The 21,468-nt window shown below is 39.6% G+C and overlaps 1 protein-coding gene across 38 annotated transcripts in view; it reads right to left on the reverse strand.

The window, feature by feature from the left end:
- The window catches only part of CATSPERB (cation channel sperm associated auxiliary subunit beta), a 138,969-nt gene that overhangs the window by 12,776 nt on the left and 104,725 nt on the right, over positions 1 to 21,468 (reverse strand). For 37 of the 38 annotated variants that reach the window (XR_011431954.1, XR_011431952.1, XR_011431953.1 and 34 more), the window contains 5 exons: positions 14,948 to 15,138; positions 12,606 to 12,944; positions 6,984 to 7,123; positions 4,420 to 4,617; positions 4,046 to 4,156 (listed from right to left, as the gene is read on the reverse strand). Coding sequence is in view for 35 of the 38 variants with exons in the window: in XM_070249406.1 (XP_070105507.1) it covers positions 4,046 to 4,156; positions 4,420 to 4,617; positions 6,984 to 7,123; positions 12,606 to 12,944; positions 14,948 to 15,138 (979 nt within the window). In the remaining 3 variants the exon portion in view is untranslated. The remainder of the gene's footprint in view (positions 1 to 4,045; positions 4,157 to 4,419; positions 4,618 to 6,983; positions 7,124 to 12,605; positions 12,945 to 14,947; positions 15,139 to 21,468) is intronic. The other variant, XM_023628292.2, reaches the window with a different exon arrangement.

The raw sequence follows: 21,468 nt of genomic DNA on the forward strand, positions 1-21,468 counted from the left end.
TGAGGCATCAGCCTTTTTCAATTGTTGAGATCTATGCCTCTTTTTTTATTGTGCAAGTTTTCTTCGAATATTTGGCATTTTGTAGTTGCCAGCTCCTCCCTGGAGGGTCTAACTGCTGCCGCACGTATTTGGAATGATGTCGCACGTGATTGTCCCGTAAAGGAATGATGGCACCACAACAGGCAGTCATAGTATTGGTTCATAAGCACTTTTTTCCAGCCTGTTCATGTTTTGAGGTGCTGGGAGGCAGAGTTACATACATTTTAAGTGGTCTGCTCCAACCCTATCTTCCTATTTTCCCACTTTCCTTATTATTTTTAGGGAGTAATTTTGTAGAATGACAGATGGTTTGGGGTTCATAGTTCTCATTCCAGCAAAAACCCTTACTGTTTAAAAGAAACTGCCAGGGCCAGCCTTCTGATGTAGTAATTAAGTTTGCCCACTCTGCTTTGGTGGCCCAGGGTTCATGGGTTTGGTTCCCGGGCAGAACGTACACACCACTTATCAAGCCATGCTGTGGCAGCATCCCATATACAAAGTGGAGGAAGACTGGCACAGACGTTAGCTCAGGGACCATCTTCCTCACAAAGTAAGAAAAGAAAGAAATTGCTCTTGGCCTCCTTATTCTGATTACCCTAGAACAGTCTTTAGTAATTATGGGGTATGGACTGCAAAGAGAAACGTGCTAGCATCTGAGTGTCTGGGAGGGGGCTCCTATTGCTCTCAATGGTCAGTAGCTGCCTCCTTGTCCCAGGTTCCCTCTGGACGCTCTGCCTTGCAGGTGAAACCCTTAGCATCTCGGGGCAGGTTGTGGAGGGGCTGCCAGATTAGCCGTGCTTCTCCTGACCTGTGCCCCAGAGACGCTCCCTGGCTCCGTGCATCCTTTGACTTCGGAATTGAAATTCTCTTGAACCCCCTCTTTAGGCATTGGGGTTTTGGGGCTCCATTTTTTGTTTCGTTTTGGCTGTCACTTGTGACCTCTTCCAGTTCTGTTTCTCTGTACCTCGGATCCTATTTGCTTTCTGTCTTCAGAATTTCATTAAACTTTTTGGTTTCTTCACCAAACTCTTTCTTTCTTTTTTTTTCCTGCGCTGATATAGTCTATTCAAAAATATGTTCCTCAATGTTTCATGGAGTTCATCCAGCAGAGAGTGTAGATGTTTGTCATTTTTTTCTATTCTTATTTTTTAAAATACATTGTGTACATTTAAAAATACAAATATACAAACATGTCACTCTCTTGCTTAAACCCCGTCCATGCCTCTTGATTTCTCTCAGGATAAAATTCAAAATCCTTTCGACTGCCCACAGAGTGCCCTGGCCCCAGGGCCTGCTAGCCCTCATCTCGTTGAGGGCCTCTCCCTCCCTCTTGCTCACTGTACTCCGGGCCTTCTGGTCTCTGAGTCTTCCGTGTCACTGAGCCCTTTCCCACCTCTGCCCTTGGTGTAGGGCATTTCCTTGGCTTCAAATGCTCTTTCTCTCTCTTCTTCCCTTGTCTAGCCTCGTCCTCCCTCTTGCTTGTTTTGGTTAGCCCTACTTGTCTTCCAGACTCCCTCAGACTGGGTGAGGCGTCCCTGATCCACGGTCCTACTGTGTGTATTATGTCCGTCTCTACTACTTGCCTATCTTAAACTTTAGGGCAAATAAAGATCAACTGGAGAGATTTTTAAAAAGTGCCGATTTTAGGGCCAGCCCTGTGGCCGAGTGGTTAAAGCTCCATGTGCTCTGCTTAGGCGGCCCGGGTTCAGATCCCAGGTGTGGACCTGCTCCACTCATCAGCCATGCCGTGGAGGCATCCCACATACAAAGCAGAGGAAGACTGGCTCAGAGGTTAGCTCGGGGCTAGTCTTCCTCAAGCAACAAAAAGAGGAAGATTGGCAATGGATGTGAGCTCTGGGTGAATCTTCCTCACACACACACACACACAAAAGCCAATTTCAGGACTACATGCACAGTTTCTGAGTCAACAGCTATGAATTGAGGTTGAGAAAGCTGTGCTGCAGAAGCATTCCCAGATAATTCTGGTTCAGGCTCTGCGTGGCCATGCTGTTCAGAAACACTGCACCAGATGATGCTGTTCAACTTGCACCACTTCTTGTGGAATGCTTATTCTCCCCTGCTAAAGATCCATGAAGGTGTCACGTTATCTAGTTCATCGCTGTATCCTCAGAGGATGTCTGTACGGGGCCTGATAGCACCGGAAATGCTGAGATTAACATGTGTTGAATGCATAAAAGGTACATTAGAAAACTCTTATTTACTTAGGTGTAAATTAGATGCATTTTCTGTTCAACTCACAAGAAAATTCTGAAAAAAAAAAAAACCTAACGATTTCCACATAAATATAGCAAAGTTATAGTTCAACAGAGAAGGCTTGGGGGCCGGCCCACTGGCATAGTGGTTAAGTTCGCGTGCTCCACTTTGGCAGCCTGGGGTTCGCAGGTTTGGATCCCAGGTGCAGACCTAGCACCACTCGTCAAGCCACGCTGTGGCAGCATCCCACATAAAGTAGAGGAAGATTGGCACAGATATTAGCTCAGGAACAATCTTCCTCAAGCAAAAAGACGGAGATTGGCACCAGATGTTACCTTAGGGCCAATCTTCCTCACAAAGAAAGAAAAAAAAAATAGAGGAGGATTGGTTCTAGTGACACATGGGGTTTACCTTTGGGAGGAATGAGAATTGAAGAAGAACCCAGGATTATAGTTAGCTGCTTATTGCCTGGAGCAGAGCTTCTTACTCTGAAATCCAAGATGCAACAAGAAGTCAATCTCCTTGTGTGTGTGTGTGTGTGTGTGTAAGTAATAACGTGTTATTAGTCGGACAATTTTTAAGCACTCCCTATGTCTGGCACTGTTCTGGGTACTAAAGATACAGTAGAGAACAAAATAGATTTAAAAAATACAGCAATCTTGCCTCATGTAGCTTACTTTTTTATGAAATACAAGAAATAAATGAGTAAAATATGTAACACTGTAATAAGTGCAATGAAGAAAAATGAGGCAGGCAAGGGGGACAGGGAATGGGTAGGAGGGGAGGGGGGTCAGGAAGGCGTCACATCATGGTGACATTTAAGCAAAACCTGGAGACGGTGACCAAGTATGCCAGTGATATCTGGGAGAAGAGCATTCCGGACAGCGGAATTTTTTGAAATGCAAAGGCCCTAAGGTGGAAATGCGTCTGGCATAGTTGAAGGCCAGCAAGGAGGCCAGCGTGGCCAGAGCAGGTCCACCTGGGAAGGCAGGTCAGCTGTGTGCCGAGGCTGAATCATGGAGGACCTTACAGACTTGTAAGAATTTGGCTTTTACTCTGAGATGGGAAGACAACAGAAAGTTTTGAACGAAAGGAACAACAGTTTTGTGTCTTGGCGTATGTGTGCATGAACATAAGTGGGTATGCCTGACTGCACATGTATATGTGCAGGCAGGTGCATTTTTCTGGAGAGACTCCACAGGCACCTATGAAGTTTCCTGGAGAAGCTACCCCGTGATGTGCTTTTCCTCTGAACCTAATGGTTTCTCTCTGTCCTCTCTGTCTTGGTCACGCTGCCCTCCAGAGAGGCAGAGAGATGCTGGGGGTTGGTTATTTTCTAGGCAGAACCTTGGCAAGAGTTGAAATGTGCCTGTGAGGGAGCAAACACTCTTCTTTTCTTTTGGATGCCATTACTTTCACAGGGCTGCAGACGTGAGATGGGTCTGGGGGCTCCTTTCATTTGAGAAAACATGCTCTTACCCTATGTATCCCCTTTGAAATCCAAATGGGAACCAGGGAGAGGTCAGGGGGAAAGGGTCCATTTAGACTTCTTGGCTGCAAAACCATATCCAGAAGTCGCAGTAAGAGAAGAGGGGACTAAAGTAGTAGGAGAAGACACAGGGGTAACAACAACAATAACTATGATAACAATAAGTGCTGACATAGGGCAGATGGAGCATTGCGCTGAATGCACCTTCTCATTTAATCTCTGCAGCTAGGTCCATCCGTAATTTTACTGAATTATTTCTTGAATTCAAATAAATACTAGTTTATTTGTAGAAAAACCATTTACCTTTGACTTGGGGAATAGATTTCTCGGTATGGGTTTGCTAGGATCTGCGTGATAAAAATTATCTGTGAGTGGAATAGCAATTCCCATATTAGATGGAGGCCTGTAGTTTACCTGTAAGCGATGAAGCAAAGAAAATGTATAATGCATTATTATTTACTAAGTCTTTACCAAGTTACCAAGGAAAATCATTATTTCAGAGAGTGTTCACATTTTAGAAATAAATTATCGTCACATCCTCAAAATGACGTGAGGATTGAAAAAATTGGAGTGTTTTGAGCATCTCAGGAAAGAAATGCTATGACTGAATGGCTAGCCAATCACACAAAAGTAATACATCACTGGTACCCTTAAAACAATCTGCCTAGGTTTCTTACCGGCAAAGTTTTGATCTGATTAAAACCCTGCTTGTCTTTGTGAATTCCACTAATCCAGTGTTCCAGAGTTATAGATGTACTGGGAACATGATGCATAGATTTGAGATAACTACAGCTGCTTTTCAATATCGGCACCATTGTTGTCACAAAGCATTCAGTCGATGCTCCCCGGGCAATTAATGCCAGTGAAGTTGAACCCTGGAAATAGCCAAATAAATGAAGGTTATTAAAGTAACTGTTATAGGCTGAAATGTATCCACTCAAAATTCATATGCTAATGTCCTAAACCCCAGTATCTCAAAATATGACTGTATTTGGAGAGAGGGTCTTTAAAGAGGTAATTAAGTTAAAATGGGGGTTATTAGGGTGGGCTCTAATTCAAATGCCATGGGGGTCCTTATAACAAGAGGAAATTTGAACATAGACGCACAGAGGGAAGACGATGTGAAGACACAGGGAGAAGGCAGCCATCTATAAGCCAAGGAGAGAGGCCTCAGAGGAAACCAACCCTGCTGACACCTTGATCTTGGACTTCTAGCCTCTAGAACCGTGAGAACACAAATCTCTGTTGTTTAAGTCACTCAGTTTGTGGTATTTTGTTATGGTGGCCCGAGCAGACTGATACAGCAACCAACTAAAGAATATAGAAAAAGGAAAGAAATAGAAGAAGAGCGATGATAGGAAATAGAGAGTGATGTTTGACATCAAGGTCTGTTGGAGAACAAGTCACAACAGGAAACATTCTTCTCCAGGAAGAAACACATTCCAGTCTAATGGGTCGTGGGCAACATTCGGAAATGAGCAAGGAGCAGGAAGGACTTATTACCTAAACACCATTATTATCTCCAACCCAGGTCAATGAGGCTTCCCTCATTCACTGACGAGCGCTGGGTCATTTTCTTTGATTATACGAATAAGATAACTTCCACTGGTACACGTCTCGAGAAGAAGTTATTCACTTAGTAATCACTGTATTTCACAAAGATATGTTTTTAGTAGGAATTTATGCACAATAAATGTAAACGAACCTGGAACAATATTAAACATTTAACAAAATTTGATAATTCTGTTTCAAATTTTAGAGCCTTTTTGCAATTTTAAAAATGTAGAAATGCTAATAACTGCAGTACGTAGTAGACTGATAGTGGAAGTTTCACCCTGTCCCCACAGCATAGCCACAAAAAATGGTATATTTTTAATGAATTTCTGCCAGAACACAATGAACCAAACTCTAAGCAGGGTTCTACTATTAAAGGAAGTTGGTGGGTGGGGGAAGGCACCAGTTAAATAAGAAACAATGAGTAAATAGAAAAATCCAGAATATTGGATATTCTATAATATAACTGATCCAATTCCTACAATTGAATGGCAGGGGAAGAATGGAGTAGTACCTACCTTTGATTAAAAGAGATTTAAGAGAGAAAATAACTACATACTGTGTGAATCTTGTTTGGATCCCGATTCAAACAAACCAACTATAAAAATTTTTTTTGAGCAAATTGGGGAAATTTGTTTATCGACTGGGTTTTATAGGACAGCAGAAAATTCATTTAAAAAGTTTTAGGGATGGTAATGGCTTTGTGGTTATATGAGAGAGAATACACATTTTTTAGAGATGTGTATTGAAGCATATAGGAGTGAAATGACATGATGTTTGCTATGCATTTAAAAATATATTAGAATATATGGGGCCGGCCCTGTGGCCGAGAGGTTAAGTTCTCGCCCTCTCTTTCAGCAGCCCAGGGTTTCGCTGGTTCAGATCCCGGGTGCGGACGTGGCACCACTCATCAGGCCATGCTGAGGCGGTGTCCCACATGCCGCAACTAGAAGGACCCACAACTAAAATATACAACTATGTACTGGAGGGATTTGGAGAGAAAAAGCAGGAAAAAAAAAAGCATCATTAAAAATATATCAAAATATAAACAACCAAAAAAATTAAACAGGGATGACAAAACAAAAGCAGCAAAATCTTGGCTATGTATTGTTAATTTGAGTGTAATAGATATATGGAAATTCCACTTTTGTCCATATCTGAAACTTTTCATGATAAAAAATTTTAGAATATGTAGAAAAATATTTATTGACTCGAAAGGATTAAAACATAGAGTTAAGCGGAAGAAGCAAACCTTTTAACATGCATATACAATGCTCTCCCACTGTTGGGAAAATACCGTAAGTTTACGGTGATTGAGCATTTCCTGTGTGCCAGACATTGTTCCAGATGCCCTACTTGAATGATCACATTTAACTCTCAAGACAACCCTGTGAGGCAGATGTTATTACTACTATCCTCTCCATGCTATAGATGAAGAAACTTAGCCACAGTAACTTTCCCAAGTTCACGCAGACAGTACCAGAAGTGCAATCCAGCTCACTCTTTCCAGACCCCACTCTTTCAACCTCTAACAAGCATTGCTACACTGCCTTTCTGTCATACCTCAAATGTTAAAAGCGCTTAGTCGTCATTGATGGGTATCATGATGTGTAATTTTTCCTTGTTAACTTGTCTTCTAAATTGCCTGTAATTAATAGATTTTTCTCGTAATAAAAGAAAAGCTTACTTGACGTAAACCCTTGCTAGCCGCAGAAATTTCCAGTGTATAACTGTCGGTATCATCAAAAGCACCTTCAGCTTTAACTTCCAGTAGAGTTGGGCTTCCAACAATCACTGTCAGAAGTGGTGCTTCAAGAATTTGAATACCTATGGAAACGACGCCAAGGGTCACTATTAACTCAAGAAAATATTGAACAATTTAATCATGCCTGGCTAATCAGGCTTCTAGAACATCTACAGAATCTATTATGAAGGATGCATAATGCCTGCAAATATAGTTAGCAATTTATATAGCGTTAACTTTAACACTTGGAAAAATTTAACTTCACAAATATTTTGTCGCAGAAATATTGCTCTCTTCTACCCCTCCTTCCTCAGCCAGGTTCTCAAACGCACATGAAGGTCCCTTGCATAGCGCCCATCACACTGAGTCGGATAATTCAGTAGAGAAACTGAAGAGTATACGCTCAATTTTTTTTAAACAATATTTTTAATTCTTAAATTTTAGCTTTTTTTTTTTTTTAAAGATTGGCACCTGAGCTAACAACTGTTGCCAATCTTCTTTTTTTTTTTTTTATTGCTTTTTCTCCCTAAGTCCCCTGAGTACATAGTTGTATATCTTAGTGGTGGATCCTTGTAGTGGTGCTATGTGGGACGCTGCCTCAACATGGCCTGATGAGCCGTGCCATGTCCGCGCCCAGGATCCGAACTGGAGAAACGCTGGGCCCCCGAAGCATGAACTTACCCACTCAGCCATGGGGCCGGCCCTATGCTCAATTTAAAGGGCTGTTCATCAACTGTTGCCAAGAGGAAACTCCCAGGCATTTCAAACACAATAAGGCATCAGGCCAATTTCTGCCTGCAGGCCACCTCTGCATACCGAGAAGTTTAATGGAAAAAAGAGATTTGAAAGACCATGTAGTCTAACTGCCATCTTTACTAATCAGTAAATCAGAGCTGAGAAGTAATAAATGATATGCCTGAGGTTCTGTTGGCAGCAGTTTCCCTTAAACCAAAGTCATCTGGCCAGTGCTTCCTAAACTTTAACTGGGGATTTCGTTGAAATGCGGATTCAAATTTAGCAGGTCTGGGGAGGCCCTTGAGATTCTGCACCCTTTCCCCCAGCTTTATTGAGGTATAATGGACAAAGCTAATTATACATATTTAAAGTGCATAACATGATGATTTGATATATGTATCCATTGTGAAATGATTACCACAATTAAGTTAATTAACATATTGATCGCTTCACATAGTTACCTTTCATTTTTTGTGGCGAGAATGCTTAAGATCTACTCTTTTAGCAAATTTCAAGTATACAATACAGTATTATTAACTACAGTCACCATGCTGTACATTAGAGCCCCAGAACTTATTCATTTAATAACTAGAGGTTTGCACCCTTTGACCAACATCTCCCTATCTTCCCCACCCACTGGGAACCAGCATTCTACTCTATTTCTATGAGTTAGCCTTTTTTTTTTAGATTCCACATATGAGTGATAGCATGCAGTATTTGTCTTTCTCTGTCTGGCTTATTTTACTTAGCATAACGTCCTCCAAGTTCATTCGTGGTAGTGCAAATGGCAGGATTTCCTTCTTTTTATGGCTGAATAATATTCCTTTGCATATATATATATGTATATATATATAAACACACCATATTTTCCATATCTGTTCACCTGTTGATGGGCACTTAGGTTCTTTCCACATCTTGGAAAACATTTATTCAAATTCTTTGCCCATTTTTTAATTGGATTGGCTTTTTTTGCATTGAGTTGTATGAGTTCCTTATATATTTTAGATATTACCCCTTATTAGATAGATGGCTTGCAAATATTTTCTCCCATTGTGTAGGTCATCTTTTCATTTTATTGTTAGTTTCCTTTGCTGTGGCCCCTCTTGTTGATTTATGCTTTCGTTGCTTGTGCCTTTGGTGCCATTTTAAAAAAAATCATTGCCAAGACCAATGTCAAGGAGCTTTTCCCTATGTTTTCTTTGAGGAATTTTATGGTTCCAGGTCTTACATTTAAGTCTTTAATCTATTTCAAATTAATTTTTGTGAGTAGTGTAAGATAGGGGCCCAGTTTCATTCTTTTGCATGTGATGATCGAGTTTTCCCAGCAGCATTTATTGAAAAGACTATCCTTCCCCATTTATGTCTTCTTGGCTCTCGTGTCAAAGATTAGTTAACCATATATGCGTGGGTTTATTCCTGGGTTCTCTATTCTGTTCCATTGGTCTATGTGTCTGTTTTTATGTCAGTACCATAATGTTTTGATTAATATAGCTTTGTAACATAGTTTGAAATCAGGAAGTGTGATGCCTCCAGTTTTGTTTTTTCTCAAGATTGCTTTGGCTATTCAGGGTCTTTAAGGTGATACACCACATTGACAGAATGAATGATAAAAACCATTGATCAACTCAATAGATGCAGAAAAAGCATTTGACAAAATTCAACATCCATTCATGATAAGAACTCTCAACAAATTAGGTATAGAAAAAATGTACCTCAGCACAATAAAGGTCATCTGTGACAAGGCCATAGCTAACATCATACTCATACTCATCTCACTCAAAGCTTAAATTTTTCCTCTAAGATCAGGAACAAGACTGATGCCCACTCTCGCCACTTCTATCCAACACAGTACTGGAAGCTCTATCATGAGCAATTAGGCAGAAAAAAAGAAAAAAAAGAGAAAGAAATGGCATCCAAGTCAGAAAGGAAGAAGTAAAACTGTCTCTGTTTGCAGATGACAAGATCTTATATATAGAAAACTCTAAAGACTCCACTAAAGAGCTGTTAGAACTCATAAACAAGTTCAGTAAAGTTGCAGGATGAAAAGTCAACATACAAAAATCAGTAACACTAACAATGAAGTATCCAAAAGAGAAATTAAGAAAACAAACCCGTTTACAATAGCATCAAAAAGAATAAAATAGGGGCTGGCCCCGTGGCTGAGTGGTTAAGTTCGCACATTGCGCTTTGGCGGCCCAGGGTTTTGCTGGTTCCGATCCTGGGCATGGACATGGCACCGCTCATCAAGCCACGCTAAGGTGGTGTCCCACATAGCAGAGACAGAAGGACCTACAAGTAGAATATACAACTATGTTCTGGGGGGCTTTGGGGAGGAGGAGGGAAGGGGAAGAAGAAGAGAAGATTGCCAACAGTTGTTAGCTCAGCTGCTGATCTTAAAAAAAATAATAAAATATTAGGAATAAATTTCACTATGGAGGTGAAAGACCTGTACATTGAAAACTGTAAGACATTGGTGAAAGAAACTGAAGAAGACAAAAGAAATGGAATGCCATGTTTATGGACTGGAAGAATTAATATTATTAAAATGTCCATACTACCTAAAGCAAGCTACAGACTCATTGTAATCCCTACCAAAAGTACAATGACATTTTTCACAGAAATAGAAGAAACAACTCTAAAATTCACATGGAACCACGAAAGACTCCGCACTTCTAACAAGCGCCTAGGTAATGCCGATGTGTTGCAATGCAATGCAACCACACCTTGAGTAGCATGGACTAGGGTCTTCTCCACAGAGAGGCAACTGAGTTTATTTGCTGATTACTACCTGCTTCCAGCAAACTGAATGAGTAAAACAGCATCCTTTAACAACTAATTTGGTATATTTTAAAGTCAAAATAATTAGAACACGTGGAATTTGTGCTGGAATATAAAGAGATAACAAACAGTTTAAAATTTCAGAAATGCTTAAAATAATAGTATACTAAAAATCAGTGAAGAAAAATACACTATTCAATAAGTGATGTTGGGACAACTAGTTAACCACCTACAATTCACCAAAATTAAATCTAGATAAATTAAAGAATTAGATGGAAAGTTAAAACCGTAAAAATAACTGTAAAATTACTTGAAGGAAATATGGACAATTAGTCATATAATCAATGAGAAAGGTTTCTAAGGGTTTCAGAAAGTTTTCCAGGATATTTAGTCTACAATATCGATGGAAATAGAAATAGACGTCCTCCCAGCAACAAACAAACAGATAGATATAGAGAATAGATTGACGGTCACCAGAGGGGGAGGGGCGAGGGCGAAAGGAGTTAAAGGCACACGTATACGGTGACAGGTGGTAATTAGCCTTTGGGTGGTGAACATGATGTTGTCTACACAGAAATCAAAATATAATGATGTACACTGAAATTCATATAATGTTATAAACCAGTGTTACCTCAATAAAAAATAAACTGAAAAAAAAAAAAGAAATAGATGTCCTCCATTTTTTTCCCAAAGCCTATAATTTTCATTTGTATAAGCTGCAATTGGTTATGTTTCTCAAATAAGCTTTTTTGAAAAATAGTGTTTTGTCCTTTCATTATGGTTCATATATCTTCTTGTAACTCTTTAAGATCTCTTTTACTTATGCTTATTTTTACAGTATCTTTCTGATTTTTCTATTGTCTCAAGTACTTGGAGCTTAAATTTTTCTGTTTCCTATGCTTGTTGACTCTCTCTTATGTTGGATTATTTCCTCACATAGTTTTAAAATTCTTTTCCTCAATTCACGTTCAATGAAGACTGATTTTTCCACGAAAGTCCACGTTAGCTGGGTTATGAAATAATTTCTTCAGAGAGTTTTGTGCTTGCTTATGCTGGGGCCCAGGTGTTTTAACTATTTCTCAGTTTGGGATTTCTGCATTTGGTGGGTAGTCTCTGGGTGTTACATAATCTTGGAGTCTGGGGTTTTTTTTACAGGGGATTTTTCTCCCCACTTTGAGTCTCGTGGAGACAATAATCCCCACCCCCACCCCCCCCCCCCCCCCCACCCCCAGCTCCTTCTTTGCGTTGGTGAGTAGTGTTTTCCTAGTCACCTCTTCAGGATTTGACGGTCCCAGCTTTATGTAATGGTCTTAGTTCCAATTTTCTACTACCAAGTAAGAAGGTCCAAAGCCACATCTTCTGCCAATGCTTGGGCATCAAAACCCATCCCGCTCCCTATATGGCCTATATCTGAGCCTCACATCCTTCAGGGAGCCACACATTACCTAGATTCATGGGCCTTGAGTTCCCTCTTCATTTCTGCTGACAGGATTTCCTTCTCTTTCTCTCCCTTCCTTCAATCTTTCCCTCCTCTCTTTCTACCTCAGTTATTTGCTAAAATTTTTTGGTTTTTTTTCCAGTATGTCATTTCTCCATCATCTTCAATAAGTTTTGTGCTACTTTTACAATAAGCAAATACCTGGAAAAATGAGAAAAAGTATAAAATCCTATCTAAAAGCCATTTTTTGGCTTGAAATAATTATAACAGTACCAAGGTAATTACCAGGTTTTCTTTTCAGAGGACAGCAAAAAATCTAAACTAAAATACTCTGTAAACTTGGGGTGGTAACTCATTTTCCTCATTTTTAAAATGAGGATTATTATTTGGCATTTTAGGGTTGTTATAAACATTAAATTTAAAAAATTTTATAAACCATTTACTACAGAGCCTTGCACATCATAAGTTCTCAATAATTAGAAGCTAATACTGTTATCAGCAGGATGCCAGCTCCTATGGAAACCAAAGATAAAAGAAATATCAAAGGGCGTATTTCACATTCAAGGAAACCAGTAACACCTGCTTTTGACGTTTCCCAATAAAAATAAACTTACCTTTTGTGTGAGGTATGAGCTTAACTTTGAAAGTATGAGATTTCCCCAGATCAATGTATTTCAGGACATTGAGGGATAGTGAATCATCGTGTTGTTGAAACCAATAATTACACGGTTTTGAATGTATTTTCCATGTCCTTCCATTCTTTTGCCCAAAGTTGTACAGGAACCAGGAGTCTTTTGGAAAGATCCTATTGGTGGGCACTCTTTCAGGCATCGTAGCAATAGCTAAAGCGTTCTTATCATCTAAAATGCTTGTGATCAGGAAGCTGCTGTAACCAGGAATCACCACAGTCTTCTCTATATCTGAGTCTTGAAATGAGGAAATAATACCTGGAGCTGAAACGGGAATGATTCGGTGTCAAATCAGCAGCCAATGTTCCCCACGCACACTGGTGGACATAACCGATAAATATGCTATTTGAGTTTTTAAACTATGATCTTAACCAGAGAACACATTTGCTAGATTTCAGGTTATAATTCAAATTATTTTATAGAAGGTGTATCACAAATACGTCAAGCACAAACCTTTACTATGAAACTTTAACCTTTACAATGAAACTAGTTCTGTAAGATTCTCAGCAGAAAAAAGAAGACATGTAGGGTTAAGTAATTATAAGAAAGCTGATTTCTTTACTGTAGAACTGCCATGAGCCTTAATAACCTAGAATCTTCATTGTGATTCTACAAGAGAAGGATAATGTGGCCAGTGTTTCCCCAATGCCTACAGGTCTGCCTATTACATAGAAGGTGCTCGATAAATATTTGTTGAAGGGATGAATAATTTATTGCTTAAGGAGAGCAGGAAGGTGTAGAAGAAAAGAGGCTCCAGGACGGGGTCATAAGGGACACTGTCATGTAAGGAAAAGGAAGGAAAAAGATTCCACTTTTTGGAGCAACAGAAGAAGTGATTGGAGAAAATCCATGAGAGGGGATATGAGGAAAGCCAAAAGGAGGCTGCTTCGAAGAGGGAGGAAGTCGTTATCAAAGGTTTTTGATAGGTCATGAAACGTCAACAACAATAACACTTGCTTCATTCTGAAAAGGTAAATAGAAGTAGTCAGAAGAATCTCTTGATTCCCTTTATTATGCACATGTGCTCTAATTTCTCCCTTTTTAAACAAACCAATAAAAATCCTTTCCTACATTCCCTCCAACTGCCATATAATTTCTCTCCTCCCCCCCTAGTGAAATTCCCTGAAAGAGTTGCCTTTATTCACTGTCTTCACTTCCTCTCCTCTCATAATTTCTTGAACATAACCCAATCAGAATTTTGTCCACACTGCTCCACCCGACAATAGCTTTTGTCAAGGTTACCAGTGACTTTCACAGAGATCCATCAGCCAGTTTTCTTTCCTCATCTTACCTGACCTATGGTAGCCTCTGACAAAGAAACACTCCCACCTTCTTGAAACACCTTCACTTGGCTTCTGAGACACGCTCTTTCTTAGTTCTTCTCTGAGCACACCATCCAATCTCTTTTCCGGATTCTTCCCCACCTCCTGGACCATTAATTGTTGGAGTGTCAGGGATTGGAACTCAGAATTTTTCTTTTCCATATCCACACTCATTTTCCAGGTGATCTCATCTGGTCTCATAGCATTAACTATCATATATATGCTGACTGCCGAAATTTCTCTCTCCAGTCCAGATGTCTTTCCTGAACTCCAGACTTGTCTTTCTAAATATCCACCTTATTTTCCCACTTGGATGAGTGACAGCATCTTACAGTTGCTATGATCTCTCACCTGATTATTGCAACAGCATCCTAACTCATTTCTCTGCTTTCCTTCTTGCCCTCTCTCCACCACGTGCCCAGTCTATTCTCAATGCAGCAGCCAAAGTGATCTTGTTAAAACCCAAGTACAGTCATGTCACTTTCTGCTCAAAACCCTCCAATGGCCTCCCACTTACTCAGAGGAGAACCCAAATCCTTACAATAAACTATACTAACTTTTGCTATGTATCTATCATATAATCCTTTGAAAACGAAATTTCCTCCATAACAGTGATTCAAAATTCTATTATTATGTGGGGCAAAATCTACATGGGCTTCCTATTTTTTTTCACTTCTCCTGAATACTATTTACGACAAAATAACATCATAGGAATAAATGAAAGCACTTCTATTAATGAAATATCAATGAAGTTACAGCTAGTTTTTATTATATTAGAAATAAAAAATTCCTCCAGGAACTGAAGTGTATGTAGACTTCTGTAGGTTGGCAAGCGGACTAAATTGTAAAATCGATTGTTCTGCAAATGAGCATGAACAGTCCTCCTAAAAGATAATTTTTCATTTTTTTCTGGCCATCAGTGATGTATTATATTACTACACTTACTTTGTAATTGAAGAGTAAGTTTATAGGAGAAATGTCCAGTTTGATTAATGGAAAGGGAACTAGACAAACAAGAGCTCTCACTGGCTTCTTCTATTCCGAAAGGGTCTATGACTTCTGCAATAACTGAGGACAAAAATCCTTCAGGCCTGTTATGTTGCAATATCTCTCTTATGTAAGCTGTTCCAGTTTTCCTAAACAAAGCAAAAAACATTAAGGAATTTGGAAAAAACTGTGGCTTAAATGAGCAAGTTTATGAATATATAATTTATAAACAAAATATACTACAAATGGCTAACAAATGAACATTTCATTAATATTTCTTCAGCCTCCATAGTACGTAATCAGTGAAATGCCAACTACAGCAATGGGGTACAATTTTTCACCTATCAAATTAGCAAAGATTTGTAAATGATAGGGTTCAGGGGTGGCAAGAGTCGAGTGGAGAGAGGCATTCGTCCACTGCTGATAGGATGTAAGTCAGTACAATCTTCCCAGAAAGAAGTTTGACATTATGCATTAAGAGCTCTAGCATTATTTTTTCCCTTCTGATCCCATAAGTCTACTGATAGGGCTCTATCCTAAGGAAATAACTTGAAACACAGGAGGGAAAAAAGGCTTTCCAAACAAAGATGTGCATCACAGCAGTATGATAAAAGTTAGAAATCAGAAATGCTGGAGCTGGCTCCATGGTGTGGTGGTTAAGTTTGCAGGCTCCACTCTGGTGGCTGGGATTCACAGGTTCAGATCCCGGGGATGGACCTACACCACTCATCAGCCATGCTGTGGTGGCAACCTACATACAAAATAGAGGAAGACTGGCACAGATGTTAGCTCAGAGCTAATCTTCCTCAAGAAAAAAAACAAGAGGATGAGTGGTGGATGTTAGCTCAGGGCGAGTCTTCTTCAGTTAAAAAAAAAAACAAAGAAAGAAAGGCTGACAATAGGAAAATTAAGTAAATGACAATACATGATCTACTTAGGCCGAATGCAACTATGAGAATTATATTTACAGAGAGTTTTTAGTTGCATAAGGAAAGTGGTCATATTATAATGTCTAAATGAAAGAAGCAAGGTGAAAAATGTTAAAATGCATATTAAAAAGGACTAATTGGTAATTCATCGAAGGGTTAACGGCCATGACTTCAATGTTCTCCTTTATATTTATCTGTCTTTTAAGAAGTTTCTACAATGAGCCTGTACTTTATAATCAAGAAAAAAATCCATTTTTAAAATGTTAACCTCGGAGATTCATACACAAAAAAATAAATTTAGACACAGACCTTACACCCTTCACAAAAATTAACTCAAAATGGATCACAGACTTTAAGATAAGATGCAAAACTATAAAACTCCTAAAAGACAAAATAGGAGCACATCTAGATGATCAAAAACACGATCCATGAAAGAAAAAATTGATAAGCCATGCTTTATTAAAATTCAAAATCTCTGCTCTCTGAAAGACACTGTTAAGAAAATTAGAAGACAAGCCACAGACTGGGAGAAAATATTTGCAAAAGACACCTCTGATAAAGGACTGTTACCCAAAAGAAACTGTACGGGAGGAAATAAACTTCTTTTTTCTCTACCCTCCTAGGTTCTGCACTTGGGGCCCTGGAAATTAAACTGACAAAAGGCAGATTAGAAGAGAAAAACAAATAGTTTATTAACCTGTGCATCAAGTTTACACACAGGAGAAACCTCAGTGATGAGTAACTCAAAGGGGTGGTTAGAACCTGGGGCTTATATAGCATCCGAACAAAGAACAGAAAATTGGTAGAGACGTGACAAGACAAAGGAAAAGGGGCTTAAGCTTTTAGGCATGGCAAACTGTGGAAAAGTAAATATATGAGGGAAACTAGCAGGAGACAAGGGTTGTTTCAGTAAGGTTTGTTATGTAGGTTCCTCTGTCTCTGGGCTGATAAGAGTCTCTGGTGTTTAAGAACACCCTGCCTTTCCTGGTAGAGTGGGGCAAGGCAGAGATTTTTTTCTTGTGTCTCTTTCTGCTCTATTGCCTTCAGCTGAAAATAATCCTTAGGTAGAGTGGGGCAAGGCAGAGATTTTTTTCTTGTGTCTCTTTCCGCTCTATTGCCTTCAGCTGAAAATAATCCTTAGGCCAAAGGGGCATATTCTGGGGTAGCTATTCTGATCCCCTACAACTCAAAGAATTCTTAAAACTCAATAAGAAGAAAACAAACGACTCAGTTAAAAAAAAGGTGAAAGATCTGAACAGATACCTCACCAGAGAAGATATACAGATGACAAACAAACACATGAAGAGATGCTCCACGTCATACACCGTCAGGAAAGGCAAATTAAAACATCAATGAGATATCATCATACATCTACTAGAATGGCAAAGGCCAAAGCACTGACAACACCAAATGCTGCTGAGGATGTGGAGCGACAGGAACGCGCATTCACCGCTGGTGGGAATGCAAAATGGTACAGCCACTTTGGAAGACCCTTCTGCAGTTTCTTAAAAAACTAAACATATTGTTACCATACAATCTAGCAATCACATTTCTTGGTATTTACCCAAGTGAATTAAAAACTTAAGTCTACACAAAAAAATCTAAACAAAGACATTTATAGAAGTTTATTCATAATTGCCAAAAACTTGGAAGCGACCAAGAAGTCCTTCAGTAGGTGAATGGATAAACTGTGGTCCATCCAGACAATAGAATATTATTCAACACTAAAAAGAAATGGGCTGTCAAGCCATGAAAAGACAAGGAGGAACCTTAAATGCATTTAACTAAGAGAAAAAAGCCAATCAGAAAAGGCTATAAACCATATGATTCCATCTATATGACATTCTGGAAAAGACAAAACTATGGAGACAGTAAAGACATTAGGGGCTGGTAGGGGGTTGAATAGGCGGAGCGCAGAGGATTTTCAAGGCAGTGAAACTATTCCATATGATATTACAAGGTGGATACACGCCATTACACATTTTTCCAAACCCACAGAATGTACACACTAAGAGTGAACCGTAATGTAAACTACGAACTTTGAGTGATAATGTGTCAATGTAGGTTCATTGATTGTAACGAGACTGGCCCTGGGCTAACATCTGTGCCCATCTCCCTCTACTTTCTATGGATAATTTCTGATTGCTCTCCTGTTCCTATCTCCAAGTCAATCCACCATCAAAGCCTGTCTTCCCTCAAGTGCACCTGCTTCAGCCACCTCCATCTCTCACCTGTATTACTTCCAGAGCTTTCCAGGGGGCCTAGAAACTTCTACTCTTACCCTGTCTTAGAGTTTTCACAGCAGTCAGAGTGATTTTTCAAAAATATAAATTATTTTATTCCCCTACATAAAACTCTCCAGTGGCTTCCCCTGATATCAAGAATAAAATGTAAACTCATGAAGCCTGACACGTCCCTTATATGATCTGGCGCCCGCCTAGCTCCTCACTGACCTGGCCGCCCGAGACCTCACTTTGCACCATGCATACCGGCCTCCTCCCTGTTTATTAGCTGTGCCTGATTCGTTCTCGCCTCGCTGCACTTGCAGTTTCTCCTGCCCGGGAAGCTCTTGCCTTGGCTCTTGGCTCCTCGTTCTCAGCTCTTTATCCTTCTCATTCCCTCTGTCACCATATTTACTTTCTTCACAGCATGTATTAGATCTAAAATTATTTTGTTTTTTGCTTATCTGTTTATCATCTGTCTCTGTTCCTTAGAATGTCACCTTCATGTGGGCGAGGACACTGTCTGTCTCGCCGCTATATTCCCAGTCACAGCATCAGACTCAACGGGTAATAGGCACTCAGTAAATATTCATTGAATTAACGAATAGCTTTACGAAAAGCTCTGTGTAAATGTTGATGATGCTTTTCTTCTGGGCAATTTAGTAGGAATATTGACATTAAGTTGTCACTTTTAGGATTTTGTGAAGATTCTTAGGAACAACTGACCTTGCTATGGAATGAGAGACGTTCCTTCTCAATACTTGACCATTTGTGGAATGAGTATACTTCCGCTATTATCAAGCAGATATATTTTTTGTTTTTTACCTGAAGGTATTGAATCAATTCCTACTGTGGAAAAGATTTTGATTCAGACCCAACAACTCATCATAGGGGGTGCCCTATCCTGTTGTTGGGATTATACGAAGCTTTAGCCCCCATGGTCCAGATTCCTTGCTAAAGTTCTGAATCCCTCCTTTTCCATCACCTAAGCTTAGTGCCTGACTCTTATTCCTCAAACTCTCTTTTGAATTCAAAGCCTACCATTTGCCATCTCCACATTGCCTGATCCCTCACCCACAGTCTGTCTTCCTCAGGTGCCTGTCTTTCTAAGCACAATATGAGAACCTCAGATCCCATGATGGTGATAAGACAAGAGGTAGCTGGGTGCAGGACACAGAAGACAAGCACAGATGTACTTTATCAGGCAAAGAGCCAGGCAATGGAGCAAAGGAGTGGAAAGTGCTCTGGCCCCTCCTCCTGTCGAGTATATCTCCCAAATCTCCCTCAAGGCCATCCATTCTTCTCCATTTTTACTATCAACACTTTAGACCAAAACACCAGTTTGAGCCTAGACTACTGCCAAAGCCTTCTAACTGATCTGAATGCAACCACAATTGTTACCCTCCAATTCACTCTCCACATCACAGCCAGAGCTGCATTTGAAAAGAAAGCTAAATCATTTAAGATAAATGAGAGTTCATGAGTTCAAAGAAGGCAGTAGTAATGGTGTGCTGCGCATTTCGGCTCTCATCTCCATGCCACCCCACATGGAGAAGAAGAAAGTGCCTCTCCTCGCGATAATCCAGGAAGGGCTTTGAGGGGACTGTTTCATAAGTTGCCCTACGTCTTCTGAGGTTTGAAGGACATAGGAACCAAAACTGGACTCATCCTGAGAAATATAAAGAGTGGAGACAGACCAGAAACCTAGGGTTTGAGGCTACATATGCAATGGGAAGGGGATAAAAATATCAATTAATTTTAGACTTTAAGTTAACACGTGAAAATCTCTGATACAATGATAATAATAATAAAAAGAGCATAAAAGTCCAAATCTAGTAAAAGAAAAAAAATTGAAGTGAGGAGAAAAAAGAACCTCAAAGTGAGTCAAGCAAAGAGAGTTAGCAAAAAAGAAATAAAGAAAAAGCAGGACAAATAGAAAGTACAAAAGAAGATGGTAGGAATATATTCAAATATATGAGTAAAAAATAATAAGTATAATTGGATCAAGCTCTCCAGTTAAAAGACAGAAATTGTTAGATTGGCTAAAAAACCCCACAAAATCCATATTCGTCTTTTATGAGAGACACATCAGGCAGGTGGAAGTAAAAGGATTGAATTCACCAGGTAAATATTACACAAAGAAACGTAGTGGGACCACATGAATAACTGACCAAAACCGCCCCCCACCCCAAAACCACTGTAACCCCACAACAAAACCAAACAAGCCGATTGAAAATGAGCAAAGGTCTCGAATAGACATTTCTCCAGAGAATATATACAAATGGCCAATAGCACATGAAAAGACGCTCAACATCACTGACGGAAATCAAAACTACAATGAGGCCACCTCACATCCATTAAGATGGATATTATCAAAAAAATAAACATAAAGTAACAAGTGGCGGCCAGGCTATGGAGGAACTGGAACGCTTGTGCATTGTTGGTGGGGATGTAAAAGGTGCCGCTGCTGTGGAAAACGGTATGGAGGCTCCTCCAAATATTAGACAGAGAATTACCATACGATCCAATAGTTCCACTTCTGGGTATATGCCCCAAAGAACTGAAAGCAGGATCTCAAAGAGATATTTGTACACCCGTGTTCACAGCAGACAAATGGTAGAAGCAACCCAGGTGTGCCTCATAGATGAATGGATAAGCAAAATGTGGTATAGGCATACAGTGGAATATTATTAGTCTTAAAAATGAAGGAAATCCTGTCACATGCTAAAACTTGGATAAAACTTAAGGACATTATGCTAAGTGAAATAAGCCAGCCACAAACGGACAAATGTTGTATGATTCTACTTACGTAAGGTAACCAGTTAAAATCATAGAGACAGAAAGTAGAATGGTGGTTGTCAGGGTCTGAGGGGAGGCGGAATGGGGAGTTACCATTCCATGGGTACAGAGTTTCAACTGGGGAAGACTAGAAGTCCTAGCGATGGATGGTGGTGATGGTTGCATAACGATGTGAATATACTTGATGCCACAGAACTGTATATTAAGAATGGTTAAGATGGTAAATTTTATGTTATGCATATTTTAATACAACAAAAGAAAAGCAGTGAATGCGAAAAAAAGCATTATAAAGATAAAAAAGGTCGCCAAATACCAATACAATGTTCACCTCATCAGGAAGATGTAACAGTTCTAAACTTATATGTACCTAATAACAGCCTCAAAATATATAAGGCAAAACTGACAGAACAACAATAAGAAATTGGCAAATCCAATATCATATCAGAAAATTTTAACATAACTCTCTCAATAACTGATAGATCAAGCAGAAAAAAAATCAGTAAGAATACAGAAAATCAGAACATCATAA

This window comes from Equus caballus, chromosome 24, assembly GCF_041296265.1.
Source record: "Equus caballus isolate H_3958 breed thoroughbred chromosome 24, TB-T2T, whole genome shotgun sequence".
NCBI classification, from domain to species: domain Eukaryota; kingdom Metazoa; phylum Chordata; class Mammalia; order Perissodactyla; family Equidae; genus Equus; species Equus caballus.